Here is an 18606-nt window from a genome sequence, read left to right as displayed (position 1 = left end):
TGATCATTATGATAGGCGGCAATGATCACTTCCTACTCCATTTGGCCTTTGGAGCTTCAGCAACCACTGCCTTGCTCCTGGTTCTCCTAGCCGGCATGTCACTGATAGGAGCAGCGGTACGGCGTTTTGATGCCTTGGTTGGTGGCTCATTCTCAGCGGCGGCACGGCGTTTTGATGCCTTGGCCGGCGGCTCATTCTCCACATTGGAACGAAGACCTTGCCTTGTGGTGTGTGGACCTGATTTTGCCGGTTCATGCGCTGTGTTGAGTGGAACTTTGATATTGCTGGTCACCTTTGACCTGACTGGAGGTGTTGCCTTGGCATATCCGCCGGTGGAATCATTGATTTGAGGCGCAAGGTTATCAGATGCCAAGTCATCGCCGGGGCCGTCACTGGATACCGGCGGCAGGCCTCTCTGAGTTACCTTTGGAAGGAATGATTCATCCCTGTCATTGGCAGACATTGAAGCCTCCTGATCTTCATTCGGCAGATGACTGATGCTCCTCTTCCACTTCTTCCTCATCACTGCTTTGCTCATGGTGTGTTGAGGCACATTTGCGCTTACCGGTGCTCTGGCCATGCCGAGTAGCTCGCCAGCACTGCCTTGTGGAAAGATTTTGTGCGTGTCTCCATCTCGCCGTCGGTGTCTTTCCAAGCTTTGAAACAGAAGGTTGGGCGAAGCTTCTTTTCCTGTCGGTGATGCCAGAAATACAACAGAGCGGTGGCGTCTGCTTTGTCCATCTTTGAAGGTTCCACCAACTGCACGTCGGCGGGCCAGTAGGTGTCATCAAAGAAATCTGATTGGCTCTTCACCAAGTCACCCCATGGCACTGCCGCCGCTGCTTTGTCTTTTCCCATGCACATCCCTGTTGAAATCAATACGCGGCGGCATACCAAAGGAGACTTAAACTGACTGTAGTGCCTAGTGAGGAATGACCAAATGATATGCTGTTGATCGCCGCGTTTCCAGCCTGTGGTGTCAAGGAGCATTGGCCACCCATCATCGTCCTCCTCCAGTTCGAGGAGTTTTCGTGGCACACGTTTCTTGGTCGTCACCACCTGGGGGACATCTTCATCCTGGACGTCTGGATATTTGTTAATTAGAATGCCGCTTCATTCTCTTGAATTGGCATCTCACCAAATTGCTCGCCGGCATATTGCCGCCAGTCTGGCATGAAGTTCCCTTCCCAGTCCCTTGTCTTCAAAAAGCTTTCGCCGCCACCAAACTGCTCATTGAAGTCATGTCTTTAACAAGTTTAGATCTGGCTGACCGGCAGTAGAGTTCAAACAACACTCACACTCCTAACATTAGTTTGCCTTCCCGGTTCTGCCATGCCGACATCACGAAGATCCTCATTCCAGCCTGCTTGAACATCTCCGTTGCAAAATGCTCGATCATGTCGGCGCCTTTGGTTTCAGCGACATTGGCTTGGATGTCGGGCGGCGCAGCTTCATTGTTCCACTTCTCTGCCATCACTCTCACCTCTTCCTTCTCCTCTGCCGACAGACCGGCGAGCACAGTCTTTGTGGCCTCTGGCCACTTGGTGATCATCCCCTCACTCCCAGGAGTTTCTCCAGTCTCCTCTCATATCTGGGCTTTGTTCTGCTCAATCAACACCCGGTGAGCCGTCCATTTCTTGCCATACTTGATGAGAGGCTTTGGAGCCTTCCGGCGACACTGGTTGTAGAGCCATTCCTTGTAGGTCTGTTGTCCGAAATAAATAGCTAGAGCATGTATATATGTACACTGGCACATACCTTTTTCTGGCTTTTGAGCATGGCTTTGTCACGAGTGGGAGCTTGGAGGCAAGCTTCCCTGTGGATGGCATTCAATACATTCTGTCTCTGTTTACCTTTCACAGTCCTCCAGTCCTCGAGGTGGGTCTTGAGGACCGCAATTTCCACCTTGATCAAGGGAAGCTTTGTCTGCTGGGGGACAATGACAGGGGATTCACTCCGAGCCATTTTGTGAGATGGTTGATGGTCTGAATGGTGGGATATTGAAAATTGTAGGTTCCCATGACCCTTACTTGGATCCCTCGGTTCCTATGACATTTCATCTTATGTACATATAGCTACATGATAACTGTCAACACAATGCATCAGCCTGCTATTCACATACCATTGGCTTTAGCACATGAGGGGCTCTAAAGTGCAGGAGTGGACTCCTACCAGCAATATTCATCTGGTGGAATGGAAGAAAACAGTTCGGACCAGGAAAGCAACAGGGAAATGGGTAGAGAGACCCAAGATTCGAAAAATTCAATCAGTTCCGGCCACCCCTACCAAGTCATCATCAAAGCAGTGGCCATCCGAGGATATGCTATTTCTCGGTGGAGATGATTGGGTCAGCGACCTCAACCAGCAGGATTTCATACCCCTGCTGCTACCAACATTCATGGTAAGCACTGCCCGGCAGCCATAGGATCTTGTTCTGTCCCTCACTCAGCTTGTTTCAAGAGTCAGAATGACTATCTTCGGCAATGGGTCCCAAGGACCAATAGATATCTCAGCATACTCCTTGAGCGAGAAGCTCCTGCTGACCGGTCTTGCATCATTTGCGGGTCTGATGGTGTCTACAAATGTCACAACTGCTTCGGTGAGCCTCTATTTTGCACAAATTGTTGCAGGACGGAGCACCAGAGGCTGCCCTTCCATCGGATCAGTCAATGGACCGGTGGTTTCTTCAAGGACTGTTGCCTGGTGAAGACTGGTCTAGTGATTTCACTCGGGCACGGCGGAAATCCTTGCCCATGCCAAGACTACGGGGTCGATGATGCTGATGAAGGATTTTTTGCTGCCACCAACACCAACACCAACACTGACACCGACACCGACACCGACACCGAGCATGCGACGACACCAACTGCCAATGCGTCAAAGAACAATCACGATCTGCCTACTGGAGTGCCATTCATAAAGAATGACAAGACCATGACGACAATAGTGGACAAGTCTGGAGTACACACTCACATCATCAAGTATTGCATGTGTGCCGATGCTCCAAGCGCCGACCTACAGCTGTTTCGATTAGGCTTGTTTCCTGCATCCTTTACCCAACCAAAGACCACTTTCACTTTTGATGTATTGGACGACTTCTTACTGGATAATTTGGAGTGCGACACGTCAGTGATGAATTATTACAGTAAGTTGAGGAGGATGACAACCAATGTTTTTCCGCATTTGGTGCCGGTGAGAGCATTCATCCATCAGCAGCCTTGTAAAGTTAACAATTCGGCAGGACCGCTACCGGGAGCTCATGAGGGTGGCCAGGCAGTGGCGGCAACTGAAGCTGTTGAAATGGAACAGCTTCGGCCACGAGGAAAAAGACGTTGAACCCGGCGATCTTGCTCTCTTCTGCCCGGCATGTCCCCAGCCGGGAATTAATGTGACATTGCCGACTGAAGAAGGCACAGCAGAGATCAACAGAGAATCAGATCTGGAGATGCCGAGTTGGCTCTATTCAAGATCGCTGGTCATGGATGGCAACTTCAAAGCAGAGCATATGCATGCGGCGAATCCCATTGATGAAGTCCCCCTCATGGATGGATGCAGTTTCATGGTCGGCGATGGCAAATACAAGGCGCATCTGGCACTGGCAAAGGACACCATTCAACAGTCCGAGTGCAACAATCACCGCGCAGTGAATCAAGCCAATGCATCCCGTCACAGACTGGAGGCAACCGGCATTGGCGGATGTGCCTGTGCAAGGCATGGCTGCTTCGTCCCGCATGCAATGGTGGATTTTCAGAAGGGAGAAAGGTACGCAATTAGTGTATCTATGGCTTGAGAGCCTCGCCGATGCTCACCAGGCAGATGAACATGGACTATGCTTTGTGCGAGGCATTGAAACACAATGCCGGCGGCATCCGGCGCACACTGACATTTTATGATGTTAATTGCCAGTACAATAAGTATCTAAAGGATCGGGTAGCTGACAGCCCCTATTTGCAAATTCAAGAGCAGATGGAGATAATCCCGGGGATAGGTCTATGGCATGTTCATGGCCACCAAGACAGCTGCTATGTTCACTATGCTTCTAACTTTATCGCCGGCGCCACCAGAATTGATGGCGAGATCATGGAGACCCTTTGGGCGCCGTTGAACATAATCTCTCCTTCGGCACGGGGGATGGGGACCCCTCACCGCAAGGAGTGCCTGGATTACCAAATGAATGATTGCAATTTCATGAAAATGATCAGGATGAGTGGGTGCTCCGTTGGTCCTCAATCAATTTGCTCACCGGATCATGCAGGCAAGGCCCTTTGCCGGAAATTCAGGCAAGCTGTGAAAGGGCTCGCCGACAGTAGGGAAGCCTTTGAAAAGCTGGATCAGAGTGCCGACGAAAACAATGTCAGGGACTGGGGGGAACAGGAGAGGCTGGCACAGGAACGGCGTAGCACTGATCCAAAGGCAATGGACATTTATGAAGTCCAACTGCAGAAAGGTATGAGCCAATGATATCGCCAAAATCAAGGCTGACGGCAAGATAGCTCCGACCAGGAAAGAACAGGAATTGAGGTTGCTGGAGGAAAATGGCCAGCAACCTGCTCCTGCCCGCCGGAGGGGAGTGGCAACATGGCTGGCAGAAGGGCTTTCCATTGAGGAGGCACAGGTGACTCTCCACATGGACGTTAGGAGGCTAGGGCGGCATCCGACAGAGAACCAATGACTGGAGATCGGGCGGCGTTGTGAGAGACTGCAAGGAGACATTGACCGTTGGTCGGCGACATTCATCGGCGATGGGTTTGGCAATGCCGACCTCCACATGATGGAGCACAAGCTGCTGATCCTTCAAGAAGACTCAGATGATGAAACAGCTGATGAATTCAGACTATTTGAGCCAGAAAAGGTTGTAATACCATTGCTGTCCAATTTGGGCCAGGGGAGATGCGCTGAGCTCGGCGCCGTGGATATGATCCATCAAGAACATGTCCTCCGCGAAGGACAGGCCAATAATGCCTTGCACAACATCAGAGTGCACTTGGCAGACAAGGTGGTCATCTTCCAAAAGACAGTCAGAATGGCAAAGTCGCAAGCAAAGTCCACCAGAGCTTGGGCCCAGATCCATGCAGTGGACCGGGCGGTAAGCATCAACACAAGCGTCTATTCCAAGTGCCTGTCTCAACTCAGCAAACTCGGCACTGCTGACATTTTGCTGAACAGATACCGGCCATTGCTTAAAGAACATCTCCAGGTCAGCACCGCCGTCGCCGATCCCAATGCCAGAGGCCAGAGAAACTCCATGTTGGCTTGGTTCTGGTCTATGGATGTGGAGGGAGACTCTGATAGCAGTGATTGGTTGAATGAATGTGAGGTCTTCACATGTCCTTCGCCGGGCACTGCTGATCCTGCCGACAATCTTCAGTTTACCAGGTGCATTGGCTCCGTGCCAAGGCTCTAAGAGACAGGTGGGAGGAGGAAATGCTACTTGTGCAGCATGAAATGAATTGGACATACAACTTCTTCTTGCACAAAGCCGAGCAATGGATCCTTCTGGCTACCATCTCAAAAGCCGCCGACAAGGTGGGACACCTTGCCTATGCGGCACGGCAGTGCAAAATGTATCAGCGCCTGTATGAGGATTCCCGGGATGCATTTGAAGTTGCAAAGGCAGCCTGGAACCCAATGCATATTATGCCGGCGGTCTTATAGTAGACTTCAGATTGATACTGCTGACATTCGTGTAGCAATAAATGATCAAATTCAAGTGGTTTCCGCCGGCATCAATCAATGGTTGAACACTGACTTTCTATAGTGTAGTCTAATGATCCTAGGGCTAATCTTGTATGTAAAGTTATTGTAGGTAATTTAATCTTGTTCCACTTTCAAATATTTCACTAGGAGTTCAGTGGCGGCGATGGCGTCGCGTACATCTTCACCCAATGTGGTCTCCATTCTCATCAAGGAGGCAGCTACAAGCCTTGCCTCCACTACCTTGTTCTCCAACATCGTGATGATGTGCGCCCTTCCTTGTGTGACCCCAGCTTGAATGGTGGCCAATTGCTGTGCCACCGGCATTGATCTTGCCTGCACCAATGTCGCCGGGGTTATCAACATGCGGCCTTCTGGCTAGATTGCACTGTAAGGCGGCGGCATAGTTGAAATGAGGATGACTTACCAATTGCTCAAAGTGGTCTGCAACCATCTGCACGACTTGCTTCCAACCAGGGTACCGGGACGTGAAAGTCCTGTAGTCTACCGCATCGAAAGCGGTGTTCCACCAGTCCATGGGATATATGTTGACAACCCAACCTGTGACCCAGGCGCCGGAGGGCTCCACTGGCAACTTCATAAAGTTGTCATAGAGCTCTCGGTAGGTCAGGAGCTCCATTGAGCTCATGCCGAGGATCCTGACGAACCATCGGAGGTTGCAGGACAAGGGAGGGCAGATGCTTAAGCCTTCACAATAAGCGACCCAAGGCAAGAAAAAAACCTGACCGGTGATTGATAAACTTAGATGGATGAAACAAGAATTTGAAGACTTACCTCGCCCTCCCACATGAGGTACTTGCTAATAATTAGGACCGTCGCCGATGACGGCATGGTGTTCTCCAGGGATCGGCGTATAGCCAGCAAGCGGGACCCAGCGAACTCAAATATGTTTGCCATGTCGGCAAGATCGAAAGTGGGACGCTCGCTGGTTGGACTTAAGCACTTGGTGGCACCGGTGATGTTGGACATGATTGGATATTTGGAATATGATGATTGGCGAATGGGAATTTATATTGTTTGCTGTAATCGGAACATACCGAAGTGAATTGCGGATCATGCTGAAATTGTGATTTGCAGATTTCCATTGTGCATTAGCCCAATATGGAAATTTATTGCATGTGTGACATAATCAGCCGCCACATTAGTTCACATTGGACTTGTATTTCTTCATCATCGCAGTTCATCGCCGCCCCTCATCTTAACACCATTACCACCATTATCACCATGACCACCGTAGTTAACTGGGCTGCTAACAAAGCCAATGCTGGTTTCCTCAATGCAGCCAACAAGGTTGAACATCTTCTGGGGCAGGCTCTCCAATTGAAGCCTGCCGATCCCAAACACATCGCAATTGCGATGGAGATGGTCGCATCTCTTGTAAGTCTTGTTACTTTTAAGTTTCAAATTCTCTAATCTTCATAGAGTTTTACCTTCAGCAGCTACGCCTATTCAGCAACCTCTGTGCCACCCATGGTGCTCTCTGCCACCGCAGAGATTCATGAGCACCTGGACGACTCCTCCTGCAATGTTGTCAGTGCCCCGGTCTGGTCCAACATTCGCCCAGACGATCCGCAGAGCCAGCATAGCCTGCTTTACCCCCTCACTCTTGCCTATGGCAAACCCCCACCACCCACCAATCCTCCTGTTGCCGGTCCATCTGGATCCAACACCGCAGTCACCCAGGATGCCAATGTCCTTGCAGGCAAGGGCAAAGGCAAGGCAAGGCAAGATCCTGAGGCTGAACCAACAGAACAGCGTGGCCGCGGTATGGAACGCAAGCAACTCCGGTGCATGAGCGCCCCCCGCAGTCAGAGTCACACGCCGAAGGCAAAATGGCCGTGTGCCACCTCCAAGGCCATGATCACCAGCAAGGACGAAAGGGAGTTGGACATGGCCAACATTCCCCAACAGCAACCGGCGCCGGAGGCCAGGAAGAAGGTAAGTATTCCTTATTGACTTTGTATGTGATTTAACCTCCCCAGCAGGCATCCTTGCCCACCAGACTTCCTCCTGCCCTCAAGAAGACCTGGTCGCAAAGCAAGTCATTCACCGTCACCAGCGACGATGAGGAGGATGCCAAGCCGACGCCCAAACCTCCACCGAAGAAGAAGAAGACGTATGTGGAGATTGACAATGAGATGACGGCGAACGTTGGCCCGGCGCCGAAGATGGGCATGCCATATGTTCAGGTTCCGGTAAGTGTTTCCTCCCATCTGGCATTCACCTTCTAATGATATGAAATGTAGCCCGCACCATCGGCTATTGCCGGCAATGACGCTGCTGATCCCAACACATGGTCGCCAGGTTGCAGCCCCTGCGTCCACCAAGGGCTTATATGCCTCCAAGGCTACAACAACTCCAGTGCGGCACTGACCGTATGTGAAGCCTGCCACCGCCTCAAGCATAAGTGCGGTGGTAACGGTTCCACCGTTCCTACCACCAAAGCGAAGAAACCGGCGGTGACCACAACTCGGCAGGGGCGTTCAAAATCTCGCCGCCGAGCATCACCGGTGCATGTCTCTCCAGAGACAGGTGAGTACTCAGTTTTATTTTTATTTTTATCTAAAACTAGATGATTCAGCCACTCCAGCAGCAGCATCTACATCTGGTGCACCTGCACTGGTTGTTGCTACCACCGCCGCTCCCACCACCGCTCCTGCCACTGCTGCTGCCCCCACCGCCGCCTCCACTCCTGATGGGCCAGCAGATGCATCTGTTGTTGCCCTGAAGGAGCAAATTGAGGTGTTACAATCCACTGTCGCCTCATTGGAGGCAAAGGCCAGCATCGGGGAGAAGCATCTCCTGGAAGCCAATCAGAGATTGGCCGACCAGGAGGCGACTTCAAAACTCCTCGCCGAGCAATTCGAAGAACTTTGCCGGCAGTTGCTCCCTCCCCCAGTCCCTGCATCTCCTGTCACGGCGTGCCTGCCAGTTATTATTGGCAACCTCAGCGGCAACAACAAGAATATTGGCGCAGCAGAAGATGGAGCTGAGCCCGTGTCTGGAGCTATTGCCGAGGCTGAAGAAGTAGCTGAGTCCGCATCTGGTGTTGTTGCCGGCCTTAGCGGCAACAACATGGATGTTGCAGAGGCTCCAGCCGAGTCTGCCCCCGCGTCTGGTATCAATGCCGGCCTCAGCGGCAACACCAATGATGTTGCAGAGGCTGAGTCTGCATCTATTGCATCTTCCGCTCAGGAGTGAAATGTGTATTGGACATACTTTGTATTACTTTACTTTGAATTGGACTCTGTACTATAGATACATGGCTTCAATAAGCCTGTTACATATGACCCTTATGATAATGACCCTTTATGACAATGACTTTTCTTTTTCCCCCTACATGTGTATGCTGGTCAGAAATCCGGTCCTCAATGAATACTTTTGCCTGATTGCATTTGCCACCGCTGGCATTGAATGATAATATGGACAGCTTTACCGGTGAAGGGCCCTCACGCCGGTAACCAGCTCACTAGTGGAATAGATATAGGTACCAGCAAGAGCGAGATACTTCTGCCAGGGAGATGTATGTACCGCCAGTGCTTGTTCTAACTGCAGTATTGCCTGTGGTGTTGCCGGTGACAGTGGTGTTGCCGGCAACTGAACATTGCGCCGGTGAGATACTGGTGGAATGGGAATGGAGGTGTTGGCGAGACATGACGCATCTGGTTATGTATCAACTTGTCGCATCAGCAACTTCAACATTGGCAACATCTAGACCCAGAATGCCTGAAGTGCCAGTGTTGCCGAGATGCAAAGCAGCACTTGGCACAGCTGAATGTATACTTGCCTGATGGGCCTAATGTTATGGCGCCGCCATTCATTCCTCAATTGTCGGTGGTCAATCCCCATATGCATTCCATCACTGGTAACACCTGCCGATGTTACTGGACCCTCGCCAACAATCATTCCCAATATATATTTGCCGATCCACCAGCCGATGCAGGTAGATCATCGCCAGCAATCATTCCCAATATTTATTCGTGTATCCTACTTCCCAGCACACACTCACTGATGTTATTGGACTATTGCCGTATATCATACATTCCCTGATACGTCTCCTAGGATCCCCTCACTGGAGCTAATGGGCCGCATTCCAAATGCCCATTTATCACCGACCCCATTTCCCGGCGTACTGCCGCCGATATATATCAATCCAGCTGATGCAAACAGACCATCGCCGGCAATCATTCCCAATATCTATACCAGCATCTTAATTCCTGGAATACAATCGCCGATGGTAATGGACCATTTGCCAGACCTCATACCTGACATCCATTCCCTGATACTACTTTCCAGGATCCCCTCGCCGAAGCTAATGGGCCGCATTCCAAATGCCCATTTTTTTTGCCGACCCCATTTCCCGGTGTGCTGCCGCCAATACTTATGGACCATGGGCCCACCTGACAGTCGTGAGGACTCAATTATGTAGGCCCACCCCTCAATACACATACATTAATTCTGATACCCATGGGCCCACTCCACAGCATCGAGCACATTCTACTATGGGCCCAGCCCTAACAGTCGGCGGTACTTATGGACCGTGGGCCCATCCGAGGGTGATGAGGACTCAATATTGTAGGCCCACCCCTCAATACACATCTATTAATGGGGATGGGCAAGACCCTGCCAACTTTAAACTCCGACCGTGATTTCCAATTCCTGCTCTATGGCTGGAATCGATGTCTAGCAGAAATATCGCATGGTAGTGTTTAACATTCATGTCGTAACAAAAAACCTTGGAAGCAAATGGACATTAAATATGATAATGCTTGTATTCTATGAGGAAAAACATGCAAGGTGTTGCTTTCGCAGTGATCCTATTTTCAAATGGGGTAGAATGCAGCTTTTTTCCTGATTTTTTTCAGAGAATACAAAGTTGGGATAAAAAAAAAGCCCCTCATACCAATTTGACCACAATAGTGTGACTGAATTGTCTGTGGCCATGCGATCTTTGAGCACATTAAATATGTGCTGATTAATTAAGATTAAGCGCGATGCGACGCGTTTTGACACGTCAAGCCAAGTACAATGGCCCTCATCGCACGGAGATATATTACAAGTGACCGTTATAATCCCTCGAAGAAACGATCTAGCAAACAAAAAGCTCACCTTATATCCCTAAACTCAAAGACGCACACAGAAAAGGAGAATAACCCAAATTTCGGCAACACCACTCCTAGACCTGTAACACAGACGCAAAATGAGCTCGCCGTGCAACAAGAGAAAGCCATTACTTACGAGAGGCGCTACTGAAGTGAGCGCAAGCGGGCCACATGAAAGGACTGTGCTGCTGCAAGTCTGCAGATGCAGATGCACTCGTTGCAGTCGTCAAATGCAGAGATCACAGCAGTAGCCAAGAAGACACAGGAGCATCTCGATAATGCTATGCAAAGCATCAGCCACCTGCACCACAAAAACAAGTCGCTCACCAAACGAAACCATGCACTTGTAATGCGCGTCACACGTGCCTCGGCGGCAAAAAACACGCGCGAACGAGAAGGCACGGGATATCCTTGCCACCAAAGCCACTAGCACCTTTTCTCTCAAGGAGAAAGGTGTGTTTACAAATGTATCCCATGCGATGGTGCGAGACTTGGTCGCAAATCTGGACATACCTCTTCGGAGCATCAATGCCACAATCAATGTGGTAGCGGAGGCATTAGGTGTTGAGGTGGAGGGAGATGTTAGCCAGCACAGTATTCACCGGATGGTGATTGAAGGTGGCATTGCAGCGGAGACACAGCTAGTTGACGAGATCACTCGTGCAAGAGGTATGCAAGTTGTTTGACTCAGAGTCAAAGAGATCTTGACCATCCAAAATTCATCCACCAACATACTGGACCTGGGGCCCATTCATGCCAAGGTCATTGCTCACCTACAGTGTCTCATTGCGGATGTTGACCTTGTTTTGGGTCCGAGCGCCTCTCACGAAACAGCAACCCTGGATGGTAGGCCATTTGAGTGTCCAGAGGCATTTTATGCAATCCAGCAAATCACCCAAGACCAAAAAAAATACCCTCACCTTCGTTGTCTTCTTGTCACATTTTTGGAAGGTGCTCTGGACACTTGGGTCCGCTTTTGTGGCGAGTTCACTGCTGGTGGAGTGATAGATAAGTCATCCGCTGCTCAAAGAGAGATGGCTTACATGAAAACAACAAACGACGACAATGAAGGCGCCCTAGGGACAGTCTGTACATCTTTGTGGCGAGCACCGCACATGTCCTTGTCACACCTCAACTCTCGGTTCATGTACAAGAAGAACATGACAGGAACCTACATACAGAATTTCCTTCGGCCTGGGGCTCAAAAGAGGTTGCTCAAGAAGGCTTGCGCTGTTGATACACGAGGTGACGAGCGAAAACGGCGGGTTGCACAGGCTAACTATGATAAGGAGCGGGTGAGGAAGAACAAGCAGCTGGATGTGCGGAGGAAGGAACGGCGGGATGCTGCAGAGGCTAAGCTCACTGCAGTTGTGCCTCGTTTGACCCTTGCAGAAGTCGAAAAGCTCTGCGTCGACGAAATTAACCTGCAGATCCGGTGGCATCGTCAATTTGACAAGGATGTGCCTGCTGCAAAAAACACGCCATCAGGAAAAGCAAAAAAGGTTGAGGTATTGATGGATGCAGTTGGGCACTATGTACAAGGTGAAACACACCCTAAAAACAATACGCAGCACTCAATGGAGCAGCCAGATGGTAGTAACAATGCTCAGGGGATGCCTGGATGCGAGTATGAGTATGATGATGAGTGACCCTTATGTTTTGTTGACCATGGCTATTAATGCATAATGTTTAGAATTGATTATAATTCAACGATACAGCATTTTTATAGGTACTTACAATCTTGATAGTGTCAAAAGGCTTGTCCGTACACAGTTTGCCACAGTTTGCCGCTCGTACTACTACAATTTTGATTACATAATGTCACACTTTTCTTAGAGGCATTGCCCATCCCCACTATTAACTCTGACACCCATGGGCCCACTCCAAAGCATCGAGCCCATTCTACTGTGGGCCCACCCCTAACGGTCAGTAACAATGCAACCGCGGGCCCACCCATCAACATCGGACGACAATCTAATGTGGGCCCATGGTGGGCTGGCCCTACACCTATGGAGAAATGTCAACTTGGGCTGGCCGAGTCTATAGGGTCAAGTCACTGAAGGGGCTCTTGTGATAGGAGAAAGGAAAACAAATAAACACCCTCTTGCTACCCTAAGTAGTGAACCAGACTCAGTTGGAGCTCCAATGGAAATATCCGGCACCTGTGGCCACTCAATATTCACCACTCAGTCACTTCTGTATCTCCTTCCACAAGACTAGTTGCTGCATTTGACAGGTCGTTTTGTATTCTTCATATTATATAGTGTATCCAGACCTTACAGGATACTATTGTACAGGGGATGTTCTAGGGTTCAAATGTCATCAGTCTGAAAACCTTCCCTTGGAAGTCTGTTGGGAGGATGAAGAATGACTGTTTCTTCCGCCCTGTTCTGTGTCTATTGCTGACCAGCCCTCATGAGTTCTGCAAAATCTTGTAGCGCCATCAAGGCCTCTTAAGTTTCCTGAATATTGAAGTGTTCTTGAACTGCGCAAGGAAGGCATCTTCATTCTCTGAGGCTTGTAGTTGCAATGAGAAGGAGAACGTTCGGCGACAACGGAGGAGTGCTAGTGAGCTCAGTTGAACCAGTCATCTCGCGGAAAATACTTGGCATATGTGGTTCATGATGGAGGGGTTGTTGAAGGTGGAAAAACCGTGCGCATGAGTGTTGAGGCCTTTTTCAAAGTAATTTCAGCCACACATGCGTTTTGACGAACGCAGCCACCATGGACAACAACTACTTTTCCATTGATGGCATACTAGCTGAAAATCAGGTTTGTGTTGTACTTGATGTTCTAACACTAAAGTCTGGCCCAGAAAATACAATGTAACTTTAAAGTTGACATCCCTGACATGGGTCACCTCACAGGTGGATCTGACCATGATGTACAGGTCTCAATTGCCCTTCCCTTGTGTGCCATCATCGTTAAAGCCACCCTAGATCAAATCCTTATCAAAGGCACCAATACCGATATGGCTGGCCTATATCATGTTATTCTCGTGCGTTCAAGTCATCTCCAGTGGGCACAAGAATAAATTGATCTTCAGAGACTGGGCTGACTTCACTATCCCTACACCCTTTGGCACGCGAGTAAGAAACATGCTCAAGGCTGAACCCCGGAGTGTAAAGCTATGCAACTTAATTGGTACAGGTGGACTATGGTACGGTTTTGGGAAGATGATCACGGATATGCGAGTCTCGCTGCTAATTTCAGGGAGCATGCTTGACTGGCTATAAGTTTGAGTGAAGAGCAGGCGAATGGTATATCAGAAGTGCTAATGAAGGTACATTGCCTGCATACACTGTGTGACATTACCAATAGTCATTTTCAGGCCTTCAAAGGGTGGTTGCTTGAGATGGTTGAACAAGTGCAGCATTTTGCGGCACTTGACCCTGCAGGAGGAGGTGGGCCTTCTTCCGATACAGCACAGTCGTTCAGAGAAGGGCATGATGGAACAGAAAGAGAATGTTAGTGCCAAAAGTTATGGCTTGGACGCTTACTCACAAGTCTTTAGTGTTTGCACTGGCTCAGGAAAGCACAAAACGGATGAAACGCTGGCATGAAGGAAATGACAAGGCACGTCGATGAGGAGATAACATTCCATGCATTACATTGTGTCGTGTATCTCTACGATATATCATTGTTCTTTTTTTTCTGTACTCATCTCCGTGCTGGTCATTGTACTTGCAGGAGGAAGTTTTTTAAGCTCTTGCACGAACCTATACATTGGCCTTAGTACAATGTTCAACGTTTGTATGCCCAGCTCAGCATACCATTTCACGCTCACCCACAAGGCTAGTTGGATGCCCATCAAAACAAAGAAGTGTGGATTGCCTTTCGTTAGGTACGCTGACCAAAGGAAGACGAAGACCAACAGTGCAAATGCGGCATTGACTGCGAGAAGAAATGTTGGATGGAGTGATGAACCTGGTTTCAGAATGGAAGAGAAGAACGAGGACTCTTCTCCCAATGCCATATTCTCGCACTTTGGATTGCTCAAGTAGTAGCCAACCTGAAGTCTGTTGGGAAGTCGAGGGTTCGGGAGCAAAGGTTAAGTTGTACTTACCCAGTGTGGAACTGGAAGAATTAATTCTGTGACTTCCGACAAACTAACGCCTTCTGGCTGCAAACATCTCATACGAGCATTATCAACTACATGAACAGTTTGGGAATTCTGCTACGAGAGACAATAAAGCACTAAGGAAATACTAAAGGGATTATGCAGTTACTTCGTTCGGTGATCCGTTCATAGCATGAGTCATTGTGAATTGAAGCTTGATGGGATCATGTCTAAAAAACTCGCCAGCCTTCTGTGACATCTGAGCAAGTTGTCAGCTACCCAAGCCAATATAACGTAACAAAAAGCACCAACTATGTCATAATTGTACTTCTTGCTCAGGATTAGACTAAACTCTGGGTGATCATGGTCTGCCTCCTCAAACTTCAGTCGGAAGATGATCATGATGCAGTTCTGGAGGAAGTCATAAAACTGTATCGGGTTCGAGTACAGACACTGAGCATCGAGATCGTGGTTCCTGCACAAGGATTGAGCACATAGCGTTTAATCAAGGTTCACACACTCACTCTTTCTCAGAGTGCTCGACCTGGAAATAAATGACATCACCATCCTGAATCTCACTCTGAGCAAAAGTGAGCTTCTGCTTCATGAGCTCAATCATGCAAGGCTTGATTTCCTGCAACCGTGAAAAGTAAGAACTGAAGCTGGACGGTTATTCTACCAGTGCACCTCGAAGAGTCTCAGGGGAGTCCCTGGTGCCCAACGCACCCACTCATTAACAAGGGGGTGCAGATCTTGGACTTTGCTGTTCCTTGAGACGTGCGCCTTACTAATACTGTACAGAGCTGCTTCGTCATGTTGAAGTGCTTCAGGAAAATCATGATAGATCCCGCTGGAGGCTCAGGCTGCAACATGCGTTAATGAACTTCTTGTAAAACAAAGAAATAACATACCTTACTCGGATCGGGTATTATATCAAGATATAAGCGAAGGTCATTCTGCCTTGCTGCCATGTTATTGCGGATCACCTCAACAGCTGGAACAAGTGTTAGTATTTTATGGGTATGAAAGGAGAAGGACATACTGAGCGTCGGTTCATTCTCAGGGATATGAGTATCAGGACAGACAGTCTTGTTTTGATGGTTGACCAAAACCCAGAGACGTATTTTGTTCTCTGGAAGGTTGAAATGGCTTGCTACACGTGACTTGCAATTGAAGGTACTATATGTTTCTTGCTTTAAAGAAACTCGGTAGCTCCGACGACAGCCAGTTCTTTTCATCAAATGTGGCAAGATCAAAGCCTTCATGATGAGCAAATGTGTCGTCTGTGATGACCTAAGCTGATGTGAGCAAGAGGACAGGTGAATGATGCAAAGGCCATCACGAACCTTGGCCGTGAGGAACAGGTGTTGCTCCTTGCATTCTCGCTTCAATCTGCAGTCTCTCATCCTCAAGTCTATGAGCAGATGTACAATGGCAACTTTTGTATAGAATATATAGCAGGAATGCACATAAAAGTTACTGTACAATATGGTATGCGATATGATGACAGGTGCTGGCACATAAGTTACTGTAGGGATATGGCATGCGATATGATGATGGTCAACATAGATAAGTGGATTGGGATAGTATGAATCACAAGTCAGAGCTGCTTATCTTTAACTGAAAAGGATTGTCGGGACAAGAGAAGAGCACTGCGAGCACCTCGGATGGACGCATGTGTTTGGCCTGAAGTTCAACACTTTCCAGCTCATGGAAGGCATTAAGCCAAGGACGGCAGCGGAACTTCATGAGGGTGAGTGCCAATGTCGTCTATACATTAAAGGGAACTCACGAGAAGATCATCCGGATCAGGACCACGCACAGAAATAGTCAGCTGTTTCGCAGGTACGGTGCGGTGTTCATTGCACGGAACGTCAAAGTGGTTGGTGTTATAAGAGGTGTCGAAAAGAGTCAAATGCAGTGCCTGAATACTCGCGAAATGTTGAGTAATGTCCAGAACGGCGGAGAAGTAGTTGGAGGTTGAATCTTCCTCAAACCGAAGGCTGAGGATTTGGATGCAAGGGGCTGGATGAATTGCAGCCAGTAGGAGAACGAGGTACCAAGATGGACCACCAAGAACGCTAAGTTCGTGTAGATGGGAGTTGGGGATCTGCTGCGACGTGTGTCTTCACAACTTCTGTGAGGAATGATTCTGCAATTTCAGCGGGACAAGAGTCTGTCCTGGATGAATCCACACTTGGCCAATATTCTGATGGTGGATCAAAAAATTAGCGAGGACGTGGGGGGGGGGGGGGGCATTCAATGTCAACCGTCAACATTCGAAGCAACGGGAGGTGGACGTTCAGCAGTAACAAGCCCCACTGAATGCCGCTCAATCCAGTGTGGGTGAGTGAGAGGTCGGCTAATGGACAATCTTGCAAGGTTGCGAGGGTGAGCGAGGTGACGCATGGGGCGAAAAACATGGGCGAGTCCACTGACAATCGCCAAAGACTACATACCGCGCCTGGGTCTGATCCAGGAACAGGAGCAGGTACAATCATACACAGCTGCTCCGAATCATCACTGCTTGAATAGGCAAAACTAGAGCAACCTAAATCCTTGATCAGCTGGAATAAAGAAGCCAGATCCACTCTGGGGGGTGCGTCAAAGCATATGACCGATGAGATGGGTTTACTCTGAACACCTATCAAGGACTCCAAGAAAATCTTGAGTGCTGTCAGGTCACGGTCACCAGTACCAAGGAGGTCACAACACAGGAACCGAGGGGCGCAGAAAGAAGTCGTTCGAGAGTACAACAAAAGGGCCAGGCAGGTTTGGACGTTGACCTGCAACCATGTCTGCCTGACGGATAAGCCTACAGAATGAAAATATAGGGGCGTGGCAAGGTCCTTTGAGAGGCAGGACACTTGTGTGATTGACCGCAGGTCTCTTGCAGGAAGATATGTGAATATCATCAAAACAAGCTCGTTTGGAAAAGGCCAGTATGAAATTGTCAGGGGAAAGATGGCTCATCCACTCAAGGACGCTGCAGGAGAGGACGTCCCCTGCGAAAGACAAGTATAAATAAAGAAATGTAGAGCTTTAGAGCTGACTTACATGTGAAAGAACGCAGTCTGTGCTGCGCTCTGCAGTTGCAGATTGAGCCTACAAACAAAAATGAGGGATGTGCGGAAGACTGGTAAAAGGTTGAACTTACGGTAATGTCAGCAATCACATATGAACAGGAGAGCACACGTTTCTTGAAACTGGGGGGGAGGGAGCCGTGTGATACTGCTTCATCTGCTTTGTGTTTCAAATGCTCTCGAGTGAACTTCTGTGGTAGGTCTGTCGTTGGTGTGTGAGCCTACAAACGAGGATGAGGGATGTGCGGACGACTGAAGAAAGGTTAAACTTATGGTAATGTCAGTAATCGCATATGAACGGGAAAGTGCACGTTTCTTGAAACTGGGAGTAAGGGGGCTGTGTGATGTTGCTTCATCTGCTTTGCGTTTCGAACGTGTTGCAGGCAATTTGCGCTTCTTCTTGAAAGGCAGCATTGAGCTATCAAGGAAATCATCATCCGTGGCCTTCCCCTTGAAATTACTGGGTCTAACAATGATTGGGGTTTTGCATGTGAAATGACACGCACGGGTGAAACAGAGTGTGCATGAGTCTGTGTGGTACTCATGGCTGCAGGCATGAGGGATGTTAGGGCACAACACAAATTGTACGACATATTTATTGTGCAGACAGTTGTCCACTCACAGCCAAACAATAGACAAGGCACAT

At 49.0% G+C, this 18606-nt stretch overlaps 6 protein-coding genes across 6 annotated transcripts; 3 read left to right on the top strand and 3 right to left on the bottom strand.

Moving 5' to 3' along the window:
• Window positions 1-25: 25 nt before the first annotated feature.
• EDB91DRAFT_1087483 (uncharacterized protein) lies at window positions 26-1965 on the bottom strand (the record flags this gene model as incomplete). The annotated part of the gene is made up of 7 exons (XM_041316222.1): window positions 26-518; window positions 566-866; window positions 915-1085; window positions 1139-1245; window positions 1299-1582; window positions 1619-1705; window positions 1759-1965. 7 exons carry the CDS (start codon window positions 1963-1965, stop codon window positions 26-28), a joined length of 1650 nt encoding a protein of 549 aa, XP_041170449.1.
• Window positions 1966-2137: 172 nt separating this feature from the next.
• On the top strand, window positions 2138-5655 carry EDB91DRAFT_1239982 (uncharacterized protein; the record flags this gene model as incomplete). The annotated part of the gene is made up of 9 exons (XM_041321934.1): window positions 2138-2401; window positions 2461-3125; window positions 3147-3192; window positions 3242-3762; window positions 3813-4222; window positions 4256-4447; window positions 4494-4615; window positions 4679-5312; window positions 5369-5655. The coding sequence occupies 9 exons, from the start codon at window positions 2138-2140 to the stop codon at window positions 5653-5655; spliced, it is 3141 nt and encodes a 1046-aa protein (XP_041170448.1).
• A 156-nt stretch (window positions 5656-5811) lies between these two features.
• On the bottom strand, window positions 5812-6684 carry EDB91DRAFT_1255249 (uncharacterized protein; the record flags this gene model as incomplete). Its single annotated transcript, XM_041323945.1, has 3 exons — window positions 5812-6072; window positions 6122-6436; window positions 6490-6684. The coding sequence occupies 3 exons, from the start codon at window positions 6682-6684 to the stop codon at window positions 5812-5814; spliced, it is 771 nt and encodes a 256-aa protein (XP_041170447.1).
• A 255-nt stretch (window positions 6685-6939) lies between these two features.
• Window positions 6940-8916, top strand: EDB91DRAFT_1255248 (uncharacterized protein; the record flags this gene model as incomplete). The annotated part of the gene is made up of 5 exons (XM_041323944.1): window positions 6940-7092; window positions 7138-7653; window positions 7701-7910; window positions 7962-8247; window positions 8297-8916. The coding sequence occupies 5 exons, from the start codon at window positions 6940-6942 to the stop codon at window positions 8914-8916; spliced, it is 1785 nt and encodes a 594-aa protein (XP_041170446.1).
• Window positions 8917-13498: 4582 nt separating this feature from the next.
• EDB91DRAFT_1170963 (uncharacterized protein) lies at window positions 13499-14611 on the top strand. The gene is given in 8 exon segments (XM_041320197.1): window positions 13499-13589; window positions 13633-13701; window positions 13757-13815; window positions 13864-14007; window positions 14055-14095; window positions 14133-14135; window positions 14147-14284; window positions 14332-14611. The coding sequence occupies 8 exon segments, from the start codon at window positions 13542-13544 to the stop codon at window positions 14403-14405; spliced, it is 576 nt and encodes a 191-aa protein (XP_041170445.1). The 5' UTR covers window positions 13499-13541; the 3' UTR covers window positions 14406-14611.
• On the bottom strand, window positions 13985-14822 carry EDB91DRAFT_1170954 (ER protein Pkr1-domain-containing protein). The gene is given in 6 exon segments (XM_041320196.1): window positions 13985-14047; window positions 14099-14100; window positions 14120-14265; window positions 14306-14308; window positions 14329-14536; window positions 14591-14822. The coding sequence occupies 2 exon segments, from the start codon at window positions 14791-14793 to the stop codon at window positions 14455-14457; spliced, it is 285 nt and encodes a 94-aa protein (XP_041170444.1). The 5' UTR covers window positions 14794-14822; the 3' UTR covers window positions 13985-14047; window positions 14099-14100; window positions 14120-14265; window positions 14306-14308; window positions 14329-14454.
• Between the last annotated feature and the right edge of the window lie 3784 nt (window positions 14823-18606).

Source organism: Suillus paluster, assembly GCF_016628075.1.
Source record: "Suillus paluster strain FC165 chromosome Unknown EDB91scaffold_132, whole genome shotgun sequence".
Taxonomy (NCBI): domain Eukaryota; kingdom Fungi; phylum Basidiomycota; class Agaricomycetes; order Boletales; family Suillaceae; genus Suillus; species Suillus paluster.
The sequence above is the reverse complement of the archived record's forward strand: the minus strand, read 5'-3'. Positions and strand labels throughout refer to the sequence as shown.

Coding starts and splice junctions, on each gene's coding strand:
- EDB91DRAFT_1170963 (XM_041320197.1), top strand. CDS start 13,542: ATGGACAACAACTACTTTTCCATTGATGGCATACTAGCTGAAAATCAG. Junction 13,816..13,863: donor GCCTATATCATGTTATTCTC/GTGCGTTCAAGT, acceptor ATTGATCTTCAG/AGACTGGGCTGACTTCACTA. Junction 14,008..14,054: donor GGGAAGATGATCACGGATAT/GCGAGTCTCGCT, acceptor ACTGGCTATAAG/TTTGAGTGAAGAGCAGGCGA.
- EDB91DRAFT_1170954 (XM_041320196.1), bottom strand. CDS start 14,793: ATGGCATTGGGAGAAGAGTCCTCGTTCTTCTCTTCCATTCTGAAACCA. Junction 14,537..14,590: donor TTGTGGGTGAGCGTGAAATG/GTATGCTGAGCT, acceptor GCCAATGTATAG/GTTCGTGCAAGAGCTTAAAA.